The sequence below is a fragment of the Polyodon spathula genome, chromosome 3 (genome assembly GCF_017654505.1).
Source record: "Polyodon spathula isolate WHYD16114869_AA chromosome 3, ASM1765450v1, whole genome shotgun sequence".
In the NCBI taxonomy this organism is placed as follows: Eukaryota; Metazoa; Chordata; class Actinopteri; order Acipenseriformes; family Polyodontidae; genus Polyodon; species Polyodon spathula.
The window spans coordinates 6,950,777-6,968,165 of NC_054536.1; the positions used below are offsets into that span (position 1 = coordinate 6,950,777).

Genomic DNA, 17,389 nt, shown 5'->3' on the forward strand with positions numbered 1-17,389 from the left:
GTGGGCTATTTATTCTTCTTCTTACCCCGATTTTATTCTCATTTTACCTTATTTACAAAAATGATTATTTTTTGGCCACAAATGTGTCCGCTTCAATGGAAATACATTGTTTTGATCTAGAAAGATATTAAGATCTGGCTTCTTAAAAAAACACTCACACACAGGAATGCAAATGCAAACAAAATACTCATGCAAATAGTTTATTTATGAATAGGCAACATTATTACACAATGGTAGCACACTCATATAGTGATATATTATGTACATGTTCTGTTCATAAATACAAACTATTGATGTGCCACAAAGAAAAGCAAATCCCTTTTAAAATACTATAAATGGCTCTTTAGCTTATCAGGTCATTTCTCTTGGCATAGGTTTCCGAAATAAAAATATGCTTTATGAAAGACAATGGTTGCTTATTGGGTTGACTTCTTTAAAAGTACCAAATGCAAATTATTTTATTATTATATCTTTTTTTTTTAGTTTCATGTGTGCAATAAAGGCCCAGGTCTGAGTACAAAAAAAGCATTTCGATTTCATATGAAAATATAAAATATTACAACAAGATGTGCATAATCTATCACGTTGCACATAACGGGCAATACAAAATATTAATGACACTCAAATACAACAGTCTGCTTGAGATGCCAAGGTACAAAACTGAGAACAAGAGACAGCTCTGAGAGGTTAAATGATTTGCTTCCACGCCACCATGACTAAGAATGCTTTAAAACCCCCGCAGCACAACCACTCTTACAGCTTCAGAAGCACCAGTTACAGTCAGTGTGGTGCACACAGCTGCAAGTGCAACCTTCGGAATTGCCCTTTCCAAAGGCATAGATGCAGCTGTTATGCTCCCTGTTCAGAAACCTGAGGTCCCAAGTTTCATCCCAAATGAAAATGTTCAATGAAATATTGAAATAGTTGCAAATGTATTAGTAAGCAAAAAACAACTCATTGTAAAGGTTGGAACATAAAATATGTATCCAGCTGTGCTTTCAATATGCTAAATGAGAGGTTTGTGTCATGCCAGCATGTTAGCAATGAGTAAAGGGCATTGATGTTTTAACTATTATTGTCACCCAGTAGCAGTGAATTGAATACGCTTGTTTAACTACATTATAGTGCTCTGCAGATGCCAGGTGCTACAACACCATTCAGCTTATTATTGCCAGAATTAATTTTAAGTAGAATACTGCGTTAAGTAATGTGCATATACATAACAATAAAAATGCGAAATGTTTCAACTGCATAATGGCAAAAAGGCTATTGTTTAAAACTTGAAACAGCTTATTTGCATTAACAAAAAATACACGTGAACAGTCAATGATAACAATAATAAAAACACAGATACATGTACAGATTACAATGGGGAATTGAACTTTTTGTAATTTACTGTGAAAACTGCAGTGGTTACCCTGCTGACAATAGGGGGACACAAGGAATGCCATTTTAACTGAGTGAGCTCGGTGCAATGTCAGTAAAGTCAAGGTACTTTGTGCCACTCGCTAGAAAACCTGCCAGCGCTGGAATTGCACAATTAGAGATATCAGTGTTGTGAAGAAATCAATCACCATGACCTTTTTTTTTTTAAAGACTGTCATTAACAAGTTTCATGGCAATTGGACATGCGGTTCTCCAGATATAGGTAAGTACTAAATGGTTGCAACTCTTTAAAAAAAAACAGGTTCCCCAAAGATCTAGGTAGTTGGCAGCACTACATCTCAGAGATATCTAGTGTATAATGTGTTCACACTCAAACACACTTCAAAGCTAACTATGGGCGATTGCCTTCTGAAAACATACAAACACAATGATAAAATAATTGGGATAATATAGTTATGTGCTGAATCAAGGTTGAAATAAGTGGTCAGCATTTTAAAGGTTAAATATAATCTCTTGAAATGCAGTTTACTTTGTACAGCTTGTAGCTCGCTACAGATTCTGTGAAATGATATTAAAAAATACATGTCTGTAACAAGAACCAAAAAATATACATATACACTGTGTTAAATGGAACTTGGGGCCCTATTCATAAAGCATTAACTCGTGAGAGTTAAAAGTCTGCAATTAGGGTCCTTACAATCTATTCTTTATAATCATTGTTTAAGTCATGTATGTACATTGTTTAGATCATTGTAAGAAACCTATGCTGACACTTTTCAGTTTAGAAACTACAATCTCTGTTCATAAAGCACTATGTCTTAGGTTATTTAAAGACTTGTAATTAATGAAATAAAGTATTATGTAATTTCTGGAGTGCTCCATGACTACAGGGGATTGACGTTGTAATGAATACCAAACTCTATCAAATTCAGAATACTTTGAAGATCTCTCCAGTTAATGCTTTATGGAATAGGTCCCTGCAACACATACTTAACAAAAAGGATTGTTTATTAGTGGCTGATGGACTCTGCAACAGATATAGCTTTTATCAAAGGTTTAATTAATACTTGCATGGAGCAGAACTAGGAATGAACCCTGTTATTTAATTCACAAGTGCTGACATTCAGTACTAAGAAATGTGAATCAACTTGTTTCCAGCATAATTCTGCTAGAGTATTCACTATCTGTTTGGCTCTACATTCTTTTTTGAAATGGTCAAGATAGACAGTATGGGTGTTTTTTGCGAAAGAGTGCTATAAAAAAACAAACATTGCTGTAGCCCCTTAATCTCTTGACTTCAGAAGCTATTAACCATACCATCTCCTCTTACCGTACTCACATCTGGAAAAGGTAACATTGATTATGACAAAATGTTCACATGAAACTCTTTCTATTCTGGTGTTTAGAAAACACTGACATTTCTTTGAGAAGTTACATTCAACATTTTTTTTATATATACCGGTTCGCTGAGATAATAGCATGGTTTGAATAACAGCTGTGCCCTGTTGCCAAGAACAATTAGCAACAGTTTTAGATTTGTTTTGCATTTCAGAATTGCATAAAGGTCCGCCAATGAGAAGCACACACAGTTTTGCAAGTCCAAGTGCACGTTTCGTTTTGTTTACTCACAGCAAGGAAATGGTGGCCCTTTGGGCATTGCTTTCTTATGGCAGTGGAACAGCACGCTCATGACAGAACCGGAGAACACAGTGTAAACAATGCTTGTGTCGAAGGAGGCAATCTGCGTTGGGTTAGGTGGAATGAAGGCAATATTGTTGGCAGCCAGGTCACAGTGCTGTAGCTGGATCTCAAAGGACCATGATGATGATGAGGCTCAGGTCTGTCAGTCACTCGGGTCTCACACTCTTTCAACTCTGCTGGGGTCATAGGAATCTAAGAGATCAATAAGAAAATCAACACCACAGGAGGGAGACTGACTGCCCTACAGTAACATGCTCAGGGGATGTCAAGGAAGCTACTGTACTGCACCATTGCTGAAATAAAATGAACAGGAGCTCCTCCTTGTGGCAAAGAAAAGTACTGTATACATGAGCAACTTGAAAACACTGAGACCACCTTACACTGAATAAGGCCAAATACAACTATTATTATTATTATTATTATTATTATTATTATTATTATTATTATTATTATTATTATTAATATTATTTTCTTTCTTTCATTATCTATGTACCATTATCACCTTGCACACTTTTGTTTGTACCCCTCTCCTAAAAGTAGCATTGGCGATTTCCTAATGGCACTGTACATACTTGTACAAATGCATGAAACAAGGTTGAGCAACCATTTTGGTTTAAGTTAACTACAGTAATACAATGTGGGATACGTTTGTTTGTTTGTTTTAAATGAAATACTGTACACCATTTAGAGTTTGTGAGCATTTCTGCCTGCATCTCTTTGAAAACCAAGGTCCTCGATGGACGGCAGATAATTATGAAACTGAATATACAAGACCATTTGAATTAGGGCTGGGACGATAGTGTTTTTTACTATTGATGCAACGTTTTCATAAAGACCCAATCAATTGATGCATCGTTTTTTTCAGAACGCAAAAGAAACGTGTAAATAAGTACATATATTTTCACCAAATCTAATCAAGAAAAGTAAACGTTTCTCCAGTTGAACTTAAAACTACACAGTTCTAATTATTTATGTCTAGTCACACTGTTGGCGAGGTTCCCGATGAAATGTTAATAAAACATTAAAAATATTACCTTAAGATGTCTTGACAGCAACCGGATAAGATAAAAAAATAAATAACTCCAACAGGGAACACAATAATGTAGCTATTTACAAGTCCAACATAACAAAGTCTGTGTTCTCTCCAGAGCTCATTTCTGTTTTTTATTTAGAAATATTATGGCATCCACATTCTCCGGTTTCAAAGAAGAATGGAGTTTGTTCACAAGCACCCCTGCTTTGCTGAACACACGCTCGCGCAGGACCGACGTTGCACGGATACTTAACATGCTCTTTGCCAAGGGTTGGGAAAGTGTGTCTGGTTATTTTTCCACCAAATCAGGGGATCTTTGCTGATGTTTAATGGAGTTTCAGAAGCACAAAAGGTTTCCTTGGAAGTAGTGTGTGTTTGTAACAAACAAAGTAACAAACAAAGTAACAATTTCATTGCTTGTTCGGTCTTCATTTTCTTTTTAACGGGTAAATGCTGCATTCTCTTGTACAGGCAGGATTTCCGTCATTTTTCGAGGTTGTCCTCCACCAGCCTCACTAGTTTGGAAAACAGTGCTTCAGACATGCAGGCTTTGGCTTGTTCGGATAGGAAATCCAAATGGCGAAATCGGGGGTCAAGAAATGATGCAAAAAGCAGTGGCATAACCTCATTACAGGTCATTCAGCTGATGTAAACAAAATCGCTGAAACAAACGACACGCTAGCTTATCTCTCAATAACTCTGTGTAACTGGAATTAGCAAATCAGTTGAATTTGAAGAAGACGGTATCTCCCCTTCATCGGGAACTTCAGTCAGTCTGTGTTTTATCTCTGTTGCAGCTGGGTACAAAGAACTAGCTGTAATGTCTTCCTCTGCTCTCAAAACTGCTATAGCCAGTTCAAATAGCTGTAGTAGAGGTACTGTCTCAGTCATTAGCTTCCACCGCTCAGTCGTAAGATCTAAAGTAGCTGCGTTAGACTTTTTGGTCAAATCTGAGTTTGACAAAACAGCAATAACTGGCCATTATAATTCAAGAAGGCGTTCAAACATAATAAACTGTGTTCCACCTTTTTGTACGTCCTGTATTAACTTGAGTGGTGCTTTTTCTGTGTTCAGAATTTGTTTGTTTCCTATTTAAAGCACTTGTTGCCATCTCACTCTTTTTTAAAACGTGCAGCCAGTCTCCCTGTTGCTGCCACTAACGTATAGACTTGTCGTACATCCGCCAAGCTTTTCTGAATGCATCTGTGTTTATCAGATTGATCATTTCTGCTAAATTCACAGCTGTGTGTCTCGTGTAATTTTCGTGTGCTAATACTTGACCCAAGTTCCCAGTTTTGCTTAATGTAATGGCAGGCGACTGTTAAAAATGCTTCTTGTGCCATGCTTGCCCATACATCGGTAGTGATGGACAATGAATTACACTCCTGATTTAAATCCTGTCAAAGCTTTTCCTTTGCATGTTCATGGTCCAGAGTAATGAATTTGGAGATTGTCTTTCGACAGGGCATTTCATAACCCGTAGCAAGATTCGCAATCAGATTTTTAAATGCAGCTCCCTCTACTCTGACAGGTCTGATATCTTCAGTGACAGCATCCACTATCACGTCTGTTATTTCTTTTCTTTTGTAAAGAGAGGGAGGAGAGGAGGGAGGCCTGCGAGGAGGCAAGGGTGGAGAGGAGGGAGGTCTGCTCGGAGGCGATGGTGGAGTCGAGTAGTGAGGCCTGCTCGGAGGTGAGGGTGGAGAGAAGGGAGCTATGCAAGGAGGTGAGGAGGGAGGCCTGTTCTGGCGGTGAGGGTGGAGAGGCGGGAGCGCGAGGAGGCGAGGAGGGAGGCCTGCTCTGGAGGAGAGGGTGGAGAGGAGGGAGGCCTGCTCGGAGGCGAGTGTGTAGAGGAAAAGGTCTGCTCGGAGACGAGGCTGGAGGAGATGAGGGAGGCCTACTCACAAGGCGAGGGTGGAGAGGAAGGAGGCCTGCTCGGCGGCAAGGGTGGAGGAATGGAGGGATGTCTGCTCAAAGGCGAGGCGAGTGATGATAGGAGTGAGAGGAATCAATGAACAGATGGTTTGAGGAGGGGGTGTGCTGGGGAGATACCTTGAAAAGGGGGATAGGGGACTTGATACTTGACAGGTGAGTGGACCGACCACGCTGAATTGATCCGTCTTGAGGTGATGGAGTAAGCATGGAAGGCGGCCGAGAGGCAGCTGATCTCCATGGGTAAATCATTGTAGGGGGAGAAGCAGCTTTTCAGAAGAGTGGAAATTAGCAAATGGAGAATGTATGTTGATATAGACAGACAGGAAGGTGAGGCAGAGGGAAAGCTCTTAAGAATCCCACAGAGGGTCAGGCAGAATGCTGGAATTGAGAGACTGGAGGAAGATGGAGAGAATCCCTAGCACGGATGATGAGAGCCAGGTTTTGATTGAAGGGCTATGATTATTCGAATCTGGGCAAGGAGGGTTGAAGACAGTGAGCAGGCTGTAGAATAGGAGCTCTTGTACAAGGTGGAGGGCTGCAGACATGTAATGCTGAGCAGATTGAAGGAGGTTACTGAGAGTAGGATTCAGTCAAATAGCATCTGGAGAAGCCGAGGATTCTGGATGGGGGTTGCGGAAGCAAATGGGACCAACTGACTGAACTTGGATACCAAAAGTAGAGGAAGAAGGAGAGCTGGAACTGAGGGCTGAGGTGGCAGCTGGACTGAACGAACATATGAATCGGATAGTGGGGAAGCACGGCGCCTTTGCGCCCCATATTCTAGAAATGAGGGCAGAGTGCTGTCAGTAGTGTGCAGAGGCCCAGCTGTGAGAGCAGAGATCTGCTGAAGCAGAGATCTGCAATAGAGAATGGAGGACTTCCATCGTTAGAATGCGGTGGTCTGCTGCAGAGAGTAGTGATCTGCTGTATGCAGTAGATATTGGTCTTTCAGTGTTAAGGCAGATTTAGATGGAGCCAGAGATGGGGCTGCTTTTGGGCAGAGATGAAGATTGCAGAGATCTGAGACCGCTGCAGAACCAGAGAGGATGAAGAATGTGTTGCTCCAAGGTGTCTGCAAAACCTATTGATTGGTTGGGAGCAGTTTATTTTCTATTGGAGATAGGAGGACATTGACTGGAACGTTGATAAATCGCAGGACATGGTTCCATGACTGACTAGCGGCTCGCGTTGATGAAAAATGATGATCGGATGGCTGGTCGGATTGGAGGAGCAGCGCCAGATGAGGAAACACGAATCTGGGAACAGGAATAAGTCACAGGAATGGATGCGTGATGCATGGAAGCAGGACGTTACTATGATGGTAGATACTGAGCATCTCAAAAACAGCTGAGTAAGGATGCTTCATGACCAGGTCCTTGAAGAGGGGAAGAGTTGAAACTGGAGAACGTCAGTTGCTGCAAAAGTTTGAGGAGGAGGGGGACTCCTGCGAATCCCTTGGAGTGGCAACAAACTGCAGGAATGTATAGAAAAGCTGGAGCGTGTGAGCTTCTCAATGATAGCAAACCAGCTTAGAGACTGTATAAAATTCGTGGTGTTATACTGCCATCTAGCGGTTATGATTAGAATTAACCATTGGCTTGAGTGAAGCCGGGTAGAATATATTTGGTTACTGTGATTAAAATCCTTGTCGGTGTAGAACAACAATTGCGTAGTCTTTTAGATTTGAATATCTTCGTTACATGTTTTAGGACAGTTAGTCATGTATATGAATACGTTAACACAGTATTTAGATGTCACAATTTGGCGAGTTGAACGAGCCCTCACAGGTTGTAAAAGCGCAGCAGCATGAAATTGACTGGACAGGTCTTTAAAACGTTGAACGTAGCTAATAGAAATACAGGGCAGGATCTTATGAAGGAACGGCAATTTGTGCTAGCTCTGGGAGCAGAGGAGGGGCGCTTGATTGCAAGCGAAGAGTAAAGGAATGTTCAGCTGACAGATCTTTGTGGTGGAGGAGCTATGGCAAGGCAAACGCTGATGACGGGAATGTCGATGTCTTGTTGAAGGAGCTTTAGAGGTTTTAGTGGGGGGCCAGTCTGTCTAATAAAGACGCGGACGAGTTGAAAAATGAAGCTGCGGTTTGGACAGTGCGGTTGCTGGGCTGGAGGCTGGAAAGAGCAGGAAAGACTAACGCTGGAGCTCCTGCAGCCGAATGGAGAAGCTGAATGATGAGAAGCAGCACTGAAGCAAGTAGGAACATATCTGATAATATCTTGGGAGCGCTGCACAGAGAATTGACCTCCATTGAAAGGCAACACAGTGTAGATTAGCGGTGAGGCACGAAATGACGCCGTCTGAGCGTTTGCTACAAAAACGAAACGCTAGACAGCGAAGGTGCAAGTGATCAGGACTTAAATAGAGAATAGGTACTAATTGACAGGAAATTGGAAGCCCCCTGCTGCACGCCCCCCGAACTACGCTAGCTAACATTTAAAGGAATGGCAAAGAATAAGAGTGTAGATTTACATTTTGCCAGTCCTAATAAAAACCGATCCTATTAAATGAATTAATAGATGCAATTTTTGTTTTTATCCATCGATGGATATTCCAATGATTCGATGCATCGATGCATTATACCAGCCCTAATTTTAATATCGGATTTTACCGTCACATACAGTAGAAGGGCACCACGGATTTTGATGCACACTGCTGGGAGAGGAAGGCACTGCAGCTTTACTACTGCCATTGCCAGGACATGCCTGCGTCAGGTACAGCCAGAACAACAAGATCCTGTGGAACTGAACTTCTGCAAATTAGGAGAACAATGCCTGCAGGAAACTCACTGCCCTCAGCACCCCTGACAGCTTATTCTGCCTTTAGATTCACACTTCAGACAGCAACGTGACTTTTTAATGTAAACTGTTACATATATAACTGTTTACTTTTCATTCCACACAGCTGAAGTGCTTTTGTCCAAAACGCCCTGAAATAAATGATTTTGTAATCATTTAAACCTTGTGTATATCCTAGTGATTACTAACTCAGAGACCACATTGCCATCGATTCTGGGCCAGCTTGGGGCTATCCAACTACAAGCCATGGACTTAAACATTAGGGAGACACGAAAAGTCCCCCTAATCTCGTTTCCACAGATCCCTGGTAGGGTTCTCCAACCCTGGTCCTGGATAGCTACAGAGCTATAGGGTCTTCTGGTTTTCATATCAGCCTAGCTTTCAGTCACTTAATTGCACCAATTCCTGTCTTAATTAGTCAACATTAACAGGTGTTCTGATCTTTAGCCATTGATGACATAGACACCTAAGGATATAAGATTTTGTGGCTCTCCAGGACCAGGGTTGGAGGCCCCTGCTACACTATACAAAACCTTTGCTAGGTCTTCTGTAGCTATAGATAGATAGTTAGATTGACAGTTTTCATGTATCACATAGGCTTATTCATGTTATCTGTTACCTGTAATATTTCTTATATACTGCCAGCAAACCTCCTAGATAGTTAAGAGGATCGTTAGTTATGGTTATTATCTCCTCACAGTTGTTTTGGTAAGTGGGTATGTGAACAATAAAGACTCAAACACAAAGGGGATCTAAACATAACAGAAATAAGTCAGAAGGATATTAATTCTTAGGAAGACTTCCAATGTAAACTAGAAAACAGTTAAAATTACAGCCTGGCAGGTAAAGGAATTAAAATGCTGTTTATAAACTTTTTTTTCTATAGTAGAAGGGTGTAACATCTAGACTAACACCTATCTATATATTAGATACAAATTCAGAAGAAACAGTCTTCAGCACTAGCTGTGTGGTCCTGTACACCTCAAGTACATTCTCTAACGAAAACCCAGAAGGTTGGTCATATGGTTAATTTCCTTATTACTCTAGTTTAACTCGCTCACAAAATGCTAGAGTTTGGCTGCATACTTGCTGTTCCAAAGATATTCCTACCTGAAAGGTAAATGCCGCCTTCATCTTCTCGAAGCCTCTCCTTTCTTTGGGTCAGAGTTATAATTCTTTTTGTAACAGCAGCCCCTTGTGACGAGTGGTTATTCAGTGACTCGCGGTGAGTGGTAAAGGTAAATATACTTCCCGTTTCCTGCTGCCGTTGTTTAGGTGTTTTCTCATGTTCCGCTTCATCCGAGTCCGAGCTCTTGATGCTCAGGCGCCTCATGCGGGACACCGAGTCCACCTCCTTCATCCTGACCATGCGCTCCAACACGCTCCGGCTTGGAGAGGAAGCCAGCTTACCCTGCAGGGCCTCAATCATTCTCGATGTGCTTCTGCTTTTCTTATCCGAGTCAGGAACAGCGGCGACCATTGTTTCCTCAATAGCACCAGGCACTAGAAACTTGCCAGAGACATTCTCACCCTTTTCTGGGTCTCTTTTAACTTGGTTTTCAACATGGCACTTCTGCAGGCAGATGATATTATTTTCTTTTCTTGCTTTTGTTAATTCACGTTCCTCCTTATGTCTGACGTGCTCCACGGATTCTGCCATGTCACCTGCGCAGCTGTCCTCAAGCTCTCCTCTCACATGCCCCGACTTTCCATTCATACGTTCTGTTACACTTTTAGTGAATGCGTGCCTCTCTGTCAAAGGCTCTGGTTTGTCCAATTCCAGGAGCTGGTCTGCAACATTCAGAGATTCAACCGGGACGGCTATCCCTAATATCCTAGCAGCCCTCACTTCCAAGGATTCGTTTTCAGGGATGTCCTCTGCACTTTTGATTTCAAACAGTTCACTTAGGGCTCCACTCTGCGTCTTGTCTGTCTTGTAAGTTATCCAATTACAGCTCACATCATCATCATCATCATCGCTTTCATTAGTGGTGTCCTTATCTGGTAGAAATGTAACCCCTGTTAAACCATTGACACGCTTTCTTTCCTCTTGTTGAGTATTGATATTGCAGTTTATGCTCCTTATTTCTTGGAAGCTATTGTCTTTAACGGCGATGCCAAAACTATTTGAGCTCATCTCTTGCCCGTTCACTTTGGGAATAGAAAAGTCCTTCTTAATCTTTCTACCAGGCTCTATTTTATCTTGCTTTGACAGTCCACTGACAGTCTTAAGTGCGGTTTGGGAAACAGTGTCAACGTCTCCATATAAAGGCTCTGATGGAAAAGGGGTATCTTGTTTTGATGTTCTACTGGTGACCACGCTCTCAAGTGAAGTTTGGGAAACTGCCCTAATGTCTCCATATTTATGCTCTTGTGGAACTGGGTTATTTTTTTGTGCAAGTCTACTGACGCCCGCTGTCTTCAGTGAGGTTCGGGAAACATCCCTTATGTTACTATACTCAGGGTCTGGTGGAACGGTCGAGCACTGGGACACGCAGTTCAATCTGCTGGTTGTGTAGGGGGGTGGCTCTGATAGAACTGATTGTACCTGCTTCTGATTCCACACTTCTGTCTTTACAATTTCAGTGCAGCAGCTCCCAGTTTGTAGATTTCCAGGCTCTTTGTAAGCCACCTCAGGGTCCCCTGTGAACTGGTTACCAGCAGCGCGGATCCCAATCTGATCCTGAAGTTCTTTGTTGATGCTTTCGAGCTCCTCGATTGCATCCCAGGGTCGACGGCTGACCGGCTTCAGGAGAAACTGACCGAAAGCTGCTTTCCCGTTGCTGGCAGAGGATGGTTTAGTTTCACATCTCATTGCTGAAATGTTCTTCTCCCCTAGATTTCCTGAGGGTTGCATTTGGTGTGCTTTGCTCTTGTTTACCTGGTTAGAGAAATTGGTTGTCCTTGAAAAAGCGCTGTTACTGGACGGTTTCAGGCACATCTGACCTTTCATGGGATACCCGTGCTGAACATATCTAATGCCCTCAGTATCCAAATTCAGCTCTTTTGTTTCAGAATCGGAATGGCACTGACTGTGTGCTTGATTGCTTGGCGCACCCTGACTGGCACCTTGTAGAGGTTCAATGTAGCTTGTTTGTGTCTCCTGGTCTTTGTATTGATCTCCAGGCCAAGACCCAGAGTATCGAAGTTCTTTGTGTTTCTGGAGTTGGCTGGACTTGAGGCCATCTACCTCTTTGTAATCAGAGTCGGTCCTCGTCTGTGGCTTCCTCCTAGCTTTGTGGTTCATCATGCGTCCAGTAAGTGCTTGCAACTCCAAGTCCGTTGAGGATGTGCTGTGGAGAGTTTGGTTTTGTAAGCTTCCCGTGTTTTTGCCAGCAGCATTTTCCACAGTGTCTGGAGTCATTGTGTTATTATTCTGATCTGAGCTCTGACCATTGGGTTGCAAGTGAACTGGTACAGACACCAGGCAGAATATGGTCTCATTCAATGTTCTTTTGGAATTTCTTTTTCTCTCCATTCCTGTGCCTGGTTCAAACTTTTTTACTTGGGTTACAGTTTCGGCAAAGCCTTGATCTGGTTGTGGGTATTGCCTAGACATTCTGGCCTGATAAGGGTTAGATTGATCTTTGTGGTACAGGGCACAGTTTTGGTTAGATGCTACAAGATTATCATTCTCTTTTTGTGAAGCACTAAACCATCTATTGCTGTTAGCATGTTCAGTATTGGACGCTTTGCTCGCCACATCGTAAATTAATCCTGGTGGGAATAAAAAGGCACTCTCTTGTGTGGATTGTTTGAAAACTTTATCGGTGGGCGTCTCTTTCTTGATATTCTTCATTTTGTCAGAGTCAGTCAAGGGGTTTCCACATAGCCCCCCTGGCATGTGTTTTAAACGTGGATCATCAAAGGGTATGTACTGAATACATCCCAGACGTTCATCTATAAATCCAGGATACATATGTTTCCTGCTTAATATACTTTTATCCTTCTGGTGTTCAACCACTGAGCTGTCAGCCTGCCTTGACAACCATTCCCCTGTGTCCCTGCTTTCTGGCACCTGCTGAACGTCACTCTGGTACTTCTGATTAGGCACTTCATGAAAGGTCTTTTGGTTACCTTTTTGTTGAAAAGGCGTTTTGTAAGATGGAGGAGGTACGTAAACTGGAGGCTCCATGCCAGAGCCAGCAGTCTCCTGTGAGAAAGGCTCAACCCTTGCTTCCCCACTCTTTGAAAAATTAGACCCGGCTCCATCTTTTGCCTTGGGGTCTGGGCCTCCAGCAATCATTTCCGAGCTCCCTCTCGTCTGCTGGTGGGCCTCATACGATGGGGGCTTGAGCGGCCTGCTAAACCTGGGCTTTGGTAAAAGTGCAACGGGAGCCCCTGGCCTGCTGTTTTCAGTCCATTGTTCTTTGTTAGCTGGCCTGTCAAGATATTTGCTGTTGAGTCTCTGGCTGCTGCACGTCTCCTGAGTAGCTGCAGACATGTCTACAAACTGCAGGCTGCCTGGTGACAGTACTCTAGGTAGCGACTGAGATTTTCCTTTTGTTTTTGGATGAACGGTGCCACCCCCAGGTCTGTGGCAGTGCTGCTCTTGTGCCCACCTGTCGCCGTCTCCATCCGACAGCTGCCTTCCTAACCCCACAGCCGGCTCCCACTCCTCTGTGCCCAGGCTTTGCCACTTCCTGTTGCCAGTGATCGTCCGTTTCCCCTGCACCACATCTTGCTCTTTCAGGTGAGCACTTTCTCTCTCACTTTTCAGATCCTTTGCAAACACCTCTCGTCTCACCTCTTCTGGTTTTGAAGAGTTATTTCCTCTCGGCTCTCCACTGTCGGCGTAATTAAGTAAAACACTGAAATCTTGCCCTCTTCTTCTCCAGTAGGCCACATCTCTCTCGCTCCTTTGTCGTGAGGAATACATTCCGGAAGATCCATCATAGAACCTAAAAATATTCCAAACAGACACTTTAGAACAGTTATAAATAAACATAATGTTCTTTCCACTTAGATGTACATTTTCTCATTGTGTTTCCCCATTCTTTCAACTTGATTACTATAGGTTTGTTTTAAATTGGCTATTTATTTATTCAGGAAAACATACTGAAAGTAATATCATGTTTACTTGAACTTGACTACCTGTTAGCATTCTGCCGTGCCAATACAAACAAATAAACATGCAGTTTGATATTCATGAAATTGTTCAGGACTTGTTCAATTAAACAACACTCTAGGAAGGTTTCATGGATATTAACAGTATGCCACTCTACAGTACATTCATCTACAAATATATAAAGATAATTATACAGCAGTCCCTTGCTAAACTGGACATATCGGGAGACAGACAAGTTGTCTTAAATAACGAGGTGTCCGTTTATACAAAATGTAATTAAACAAATGCCCATATTTATTTATTTGAAATGTATAAATCTGTACAGTAGGTGTATACAGCACAAAGTACAATCAAATAAATACCTAGCGCACCCAGCACAGTTTAAACTCTGAAAAACAGACTTTAAACACCCTCTTTTAATCCTGCTCTGAAGACAGTTAGTAAGCTGTTTGTATCTGTTCTTCCGTTTATTTTCGCTTTGTCTTTGCTGTTAGTATAACACTTTATTTTTTCCTCCAGCGTGTCTCTTTGGATCATGCAATCCACTGTGACCGAGAGTCACACTGATTTCCATTACATGAAAGTAAATGCTGAACTTCATGCTGATTTGAACTCGGCTCTCGCCAAGATAACCACCAACTAAGACGTAGCTTTGCAGTAAACTAGTTTGATCCATCTGCATCTCCATCCATTTGTGTTGTTTTCCAACTGATGATGCAGATATCCTTCTGTCTGGTGTTGATTACTGAAGTGTAATGCTGGCTCCAGGGATCAGCTCATTTTGCCTCCCCAGCGCATCAGCACACACAACGGCTGCGATGCTGGCTCCGGGGATCAACCCAGTGCGGTCTCCCCAGAGCATCAGCATGACAACCGTCTCGATTGAGCTAAGTAGGGTACATCTCTGGGGTCTTCAAGTGGGCACCTTCCATCCTCAGTGTTTCATTGACTAGCCCATGACACCTCAAGAGAGCTCAACAGTGATTCTGGTATCCCAGCATCAGCCCCCTCTACCCCCACTCAGCTCAGCCCAGCTTACTTACCTGTACATCAGCATTACTTTCTTTCTATTGCGCTTGAGATCCCCATCCAGAATCTTTCCATCTCAACCACAGCCAGTTGCTGCTCCTTTCTGCTGCTTCAGATAAGTTCTTCACTGTGCGACACAACTCTTGGCCACTGAACCCGACGTCTCTGAGAAACCGGGTTGTAGAATGTGCCACAAATCCTCGACAACCCACCCCCACTGGGTAAACTAGGACTCTCCATCCTCGCTGTTCCGTTTCAGCAGCTAGTTGAGCATACCGAAGGCTCTTTCTCTCATATGCCTCATCCACAGCATCTTCCCATGGCACTATTAACTCTACCAGATGAACAAGGCGTGCTGATCCTGACCACAAGACAATGTCTGGTCGAAGGTTAGTGGTGGCACTCTCAGGTGGAAAAATAAGCCGTTGACCAACATCTGCCAACATCTTCCTGTCTCTAGCAGCTTTCAGTTGTCCTGAGCGAGGCTTGATTTTAACACCTTTTCTTGGTGGTTGCTCTCCTGGATGGAGGAATATTGTCTTTTGTGTGTAATGCTTTGATGGAACCAGTGGCAACTTATTGGTCAGGTTACGCTTGTCTTCCAATGCTAAGGCCAAACATCGCAGCACCTGGTCATGGCGCCAAGTAAACCGTCCTTGGCTAAGACCCACTTTACATCCTGTCAAAAATGTGCCTTAATGTTGCAGGTAATGAACACAAAGGACATGAGGGATCCTCACTCACCCAGAGGTTTAGGTTCTGTGGTGATAGGAGAACATCACATGCTGATCTGATGAGGAAACTGATCCTGCTCTGTTCCATTGGCCATAGGTCTTGCCAGCCGATCTTGCGTTGTTCCACACTTTCCCATCTCATCCATTCTCCCTGCTTGGCCTGGGAAACGGCCTTTACACACCTGATCCTCTCTTCCTGCTTTTGCACCTCACTGACTACCAGCTTCCTCCGTTGAGTGGGGGTTGCCTTGTGCCATGTAGGAGGAGCTGAACCGAGTCCAAAACCTAATTTTCCATGCTGAACTTGCCCCATCATATCTCCGATTCGAAGGGCAGCCTTAGCATCTTCCACAGCTTTCTTTGCCGTCCATTTTCTTCAAGTTTTCAACACAGGTGCTGCCTTCCTTACGCATTTGTCATGTGAATCTACTAATGTCATTTCCAGTCGGACTTTGGCGCACTTAAACTCCTCGGTTAGAGCAGAGATTGGTAGCTGCAGTATTCCTTTACCATAAAGTCCCACTCTGCTGAAGCAACGTGGAACTTCCAACCATTTCCTGACATATGAACTGATTAAAGCTTCCAGCTTCTCAACTTTTGTCAAGGAAACCTCGTAGTCAGTGACCACAGCAGTCTTGGCAGTAGACCAAACTGAATCCACCAGAGTTTCAGTTTGCCTGGTAAAGCACTGCTATCTATGCTCTTCAACCCTTCCACTGCTTGTTGTCTAACTTCTCCCACACGAACTGTGTCCTTTAGATCCCCGTCGTACCATCTCCCTAGACTTTTTACTGGCTTCTCGGACATTAATGTAGAACCTTTTGTCTATTACTTTACCTTTAATTATGGAGATGCTCCTTGAAGTGGGCTCCTTTAGTGGGCTTGAAATGCATTCATGCCCATTCAATGTTATTGGTTAATTTGCCCTATAAGCGATTAGTGCAGGCTACTGTTGTAGTCATTGCTGTCATGTCATCCATGTATGCTCGAATTGGTGGTAGTTGCATTCCAGAAGCCAAGCGCTCCCCTCTCACTACCCATTTTGATGCCCTTATAATTACTTCCATTGCCATGGTAAAAGCCAGTGGAGAAATGGTACATCCTGCCATTATTCCAACTTCTAGGTATTGCCAGGTAGTGCTGAATTCTGAAGTTGAAAAACTAAATTGCAAATCTCCAAAGTAGGCTTTCACTAAATTTGTTATTGTCATCGGTACACTGAAAAAATCAAATGCTGCCCAAAGAAGTTCATGTGGCACTGAACCATATGCATTAGCCAAATCCAGGAATGTCACATGGAGCTCCTTCCTCTCCCTTTTTGCTGATTGAATTCGTTGTCGCCTTGCTCCAGCCACAGACACAAACCTGGAGTTCCATGTCTTTGCTAACTGCAGATCTTGAACTAGTCTTTTGTGAAGTACTCTCCATTCTCATATCGATTTCCGTTCCTAAGTTGTTAACCGTGTTATCCAACGTTGAGTCATCTTCCGTCCCCGCTCTTGCAGACTCTAGGGGTAGTTTTATCTTTAATTTCTTAGAAGCCTTGGACGGGTGTCTCCAGCATCCTGTTTACCTTTGAAAACATAGAGCTGGATACCGCCGACCAGGGTAGCTAACTCTTGCCAGCCCCAATGGGGTCTCTTGCCTCCTGTCAGCTGTCTCCATGCTGTCACAAGGTCTTTTCCTTGTT

General features: G+C 42.9%; 1 protein-coding gene across 2 annotated transcripts in view; it reads right to left on the reverse strand.

Moving 5' to 3' along the window:
• Positions 1–233: 233 nt before the first annotated feature.
• Positions 234–17,389, reverse strand: part of LOC121311564 (junctional protein associated with coronary artery disease-like) — a 49,924-nt gene continuing 32,768 nt past the window's right edge. For both annotated transcript variants that reach the window (XM_041243974.1, XM_041243973.1), the window contains exons 3-4: positions 9,979–13,769; positions 234–3,279 (exon numbers count right to left, since the gene is read on the reverse strand). In XM_041243974.1, the coding sequence (XP_041099908.1) occupies positions 3,245–3,279; positions 9,979–13,769 (3,826 nt within the window). In that variant the 3' untranslated portion in view covers positions 234–3,244. The remainder of the gene's footprint in view (positions 3,280–9,978; positions 13,770–17,389) is intronic.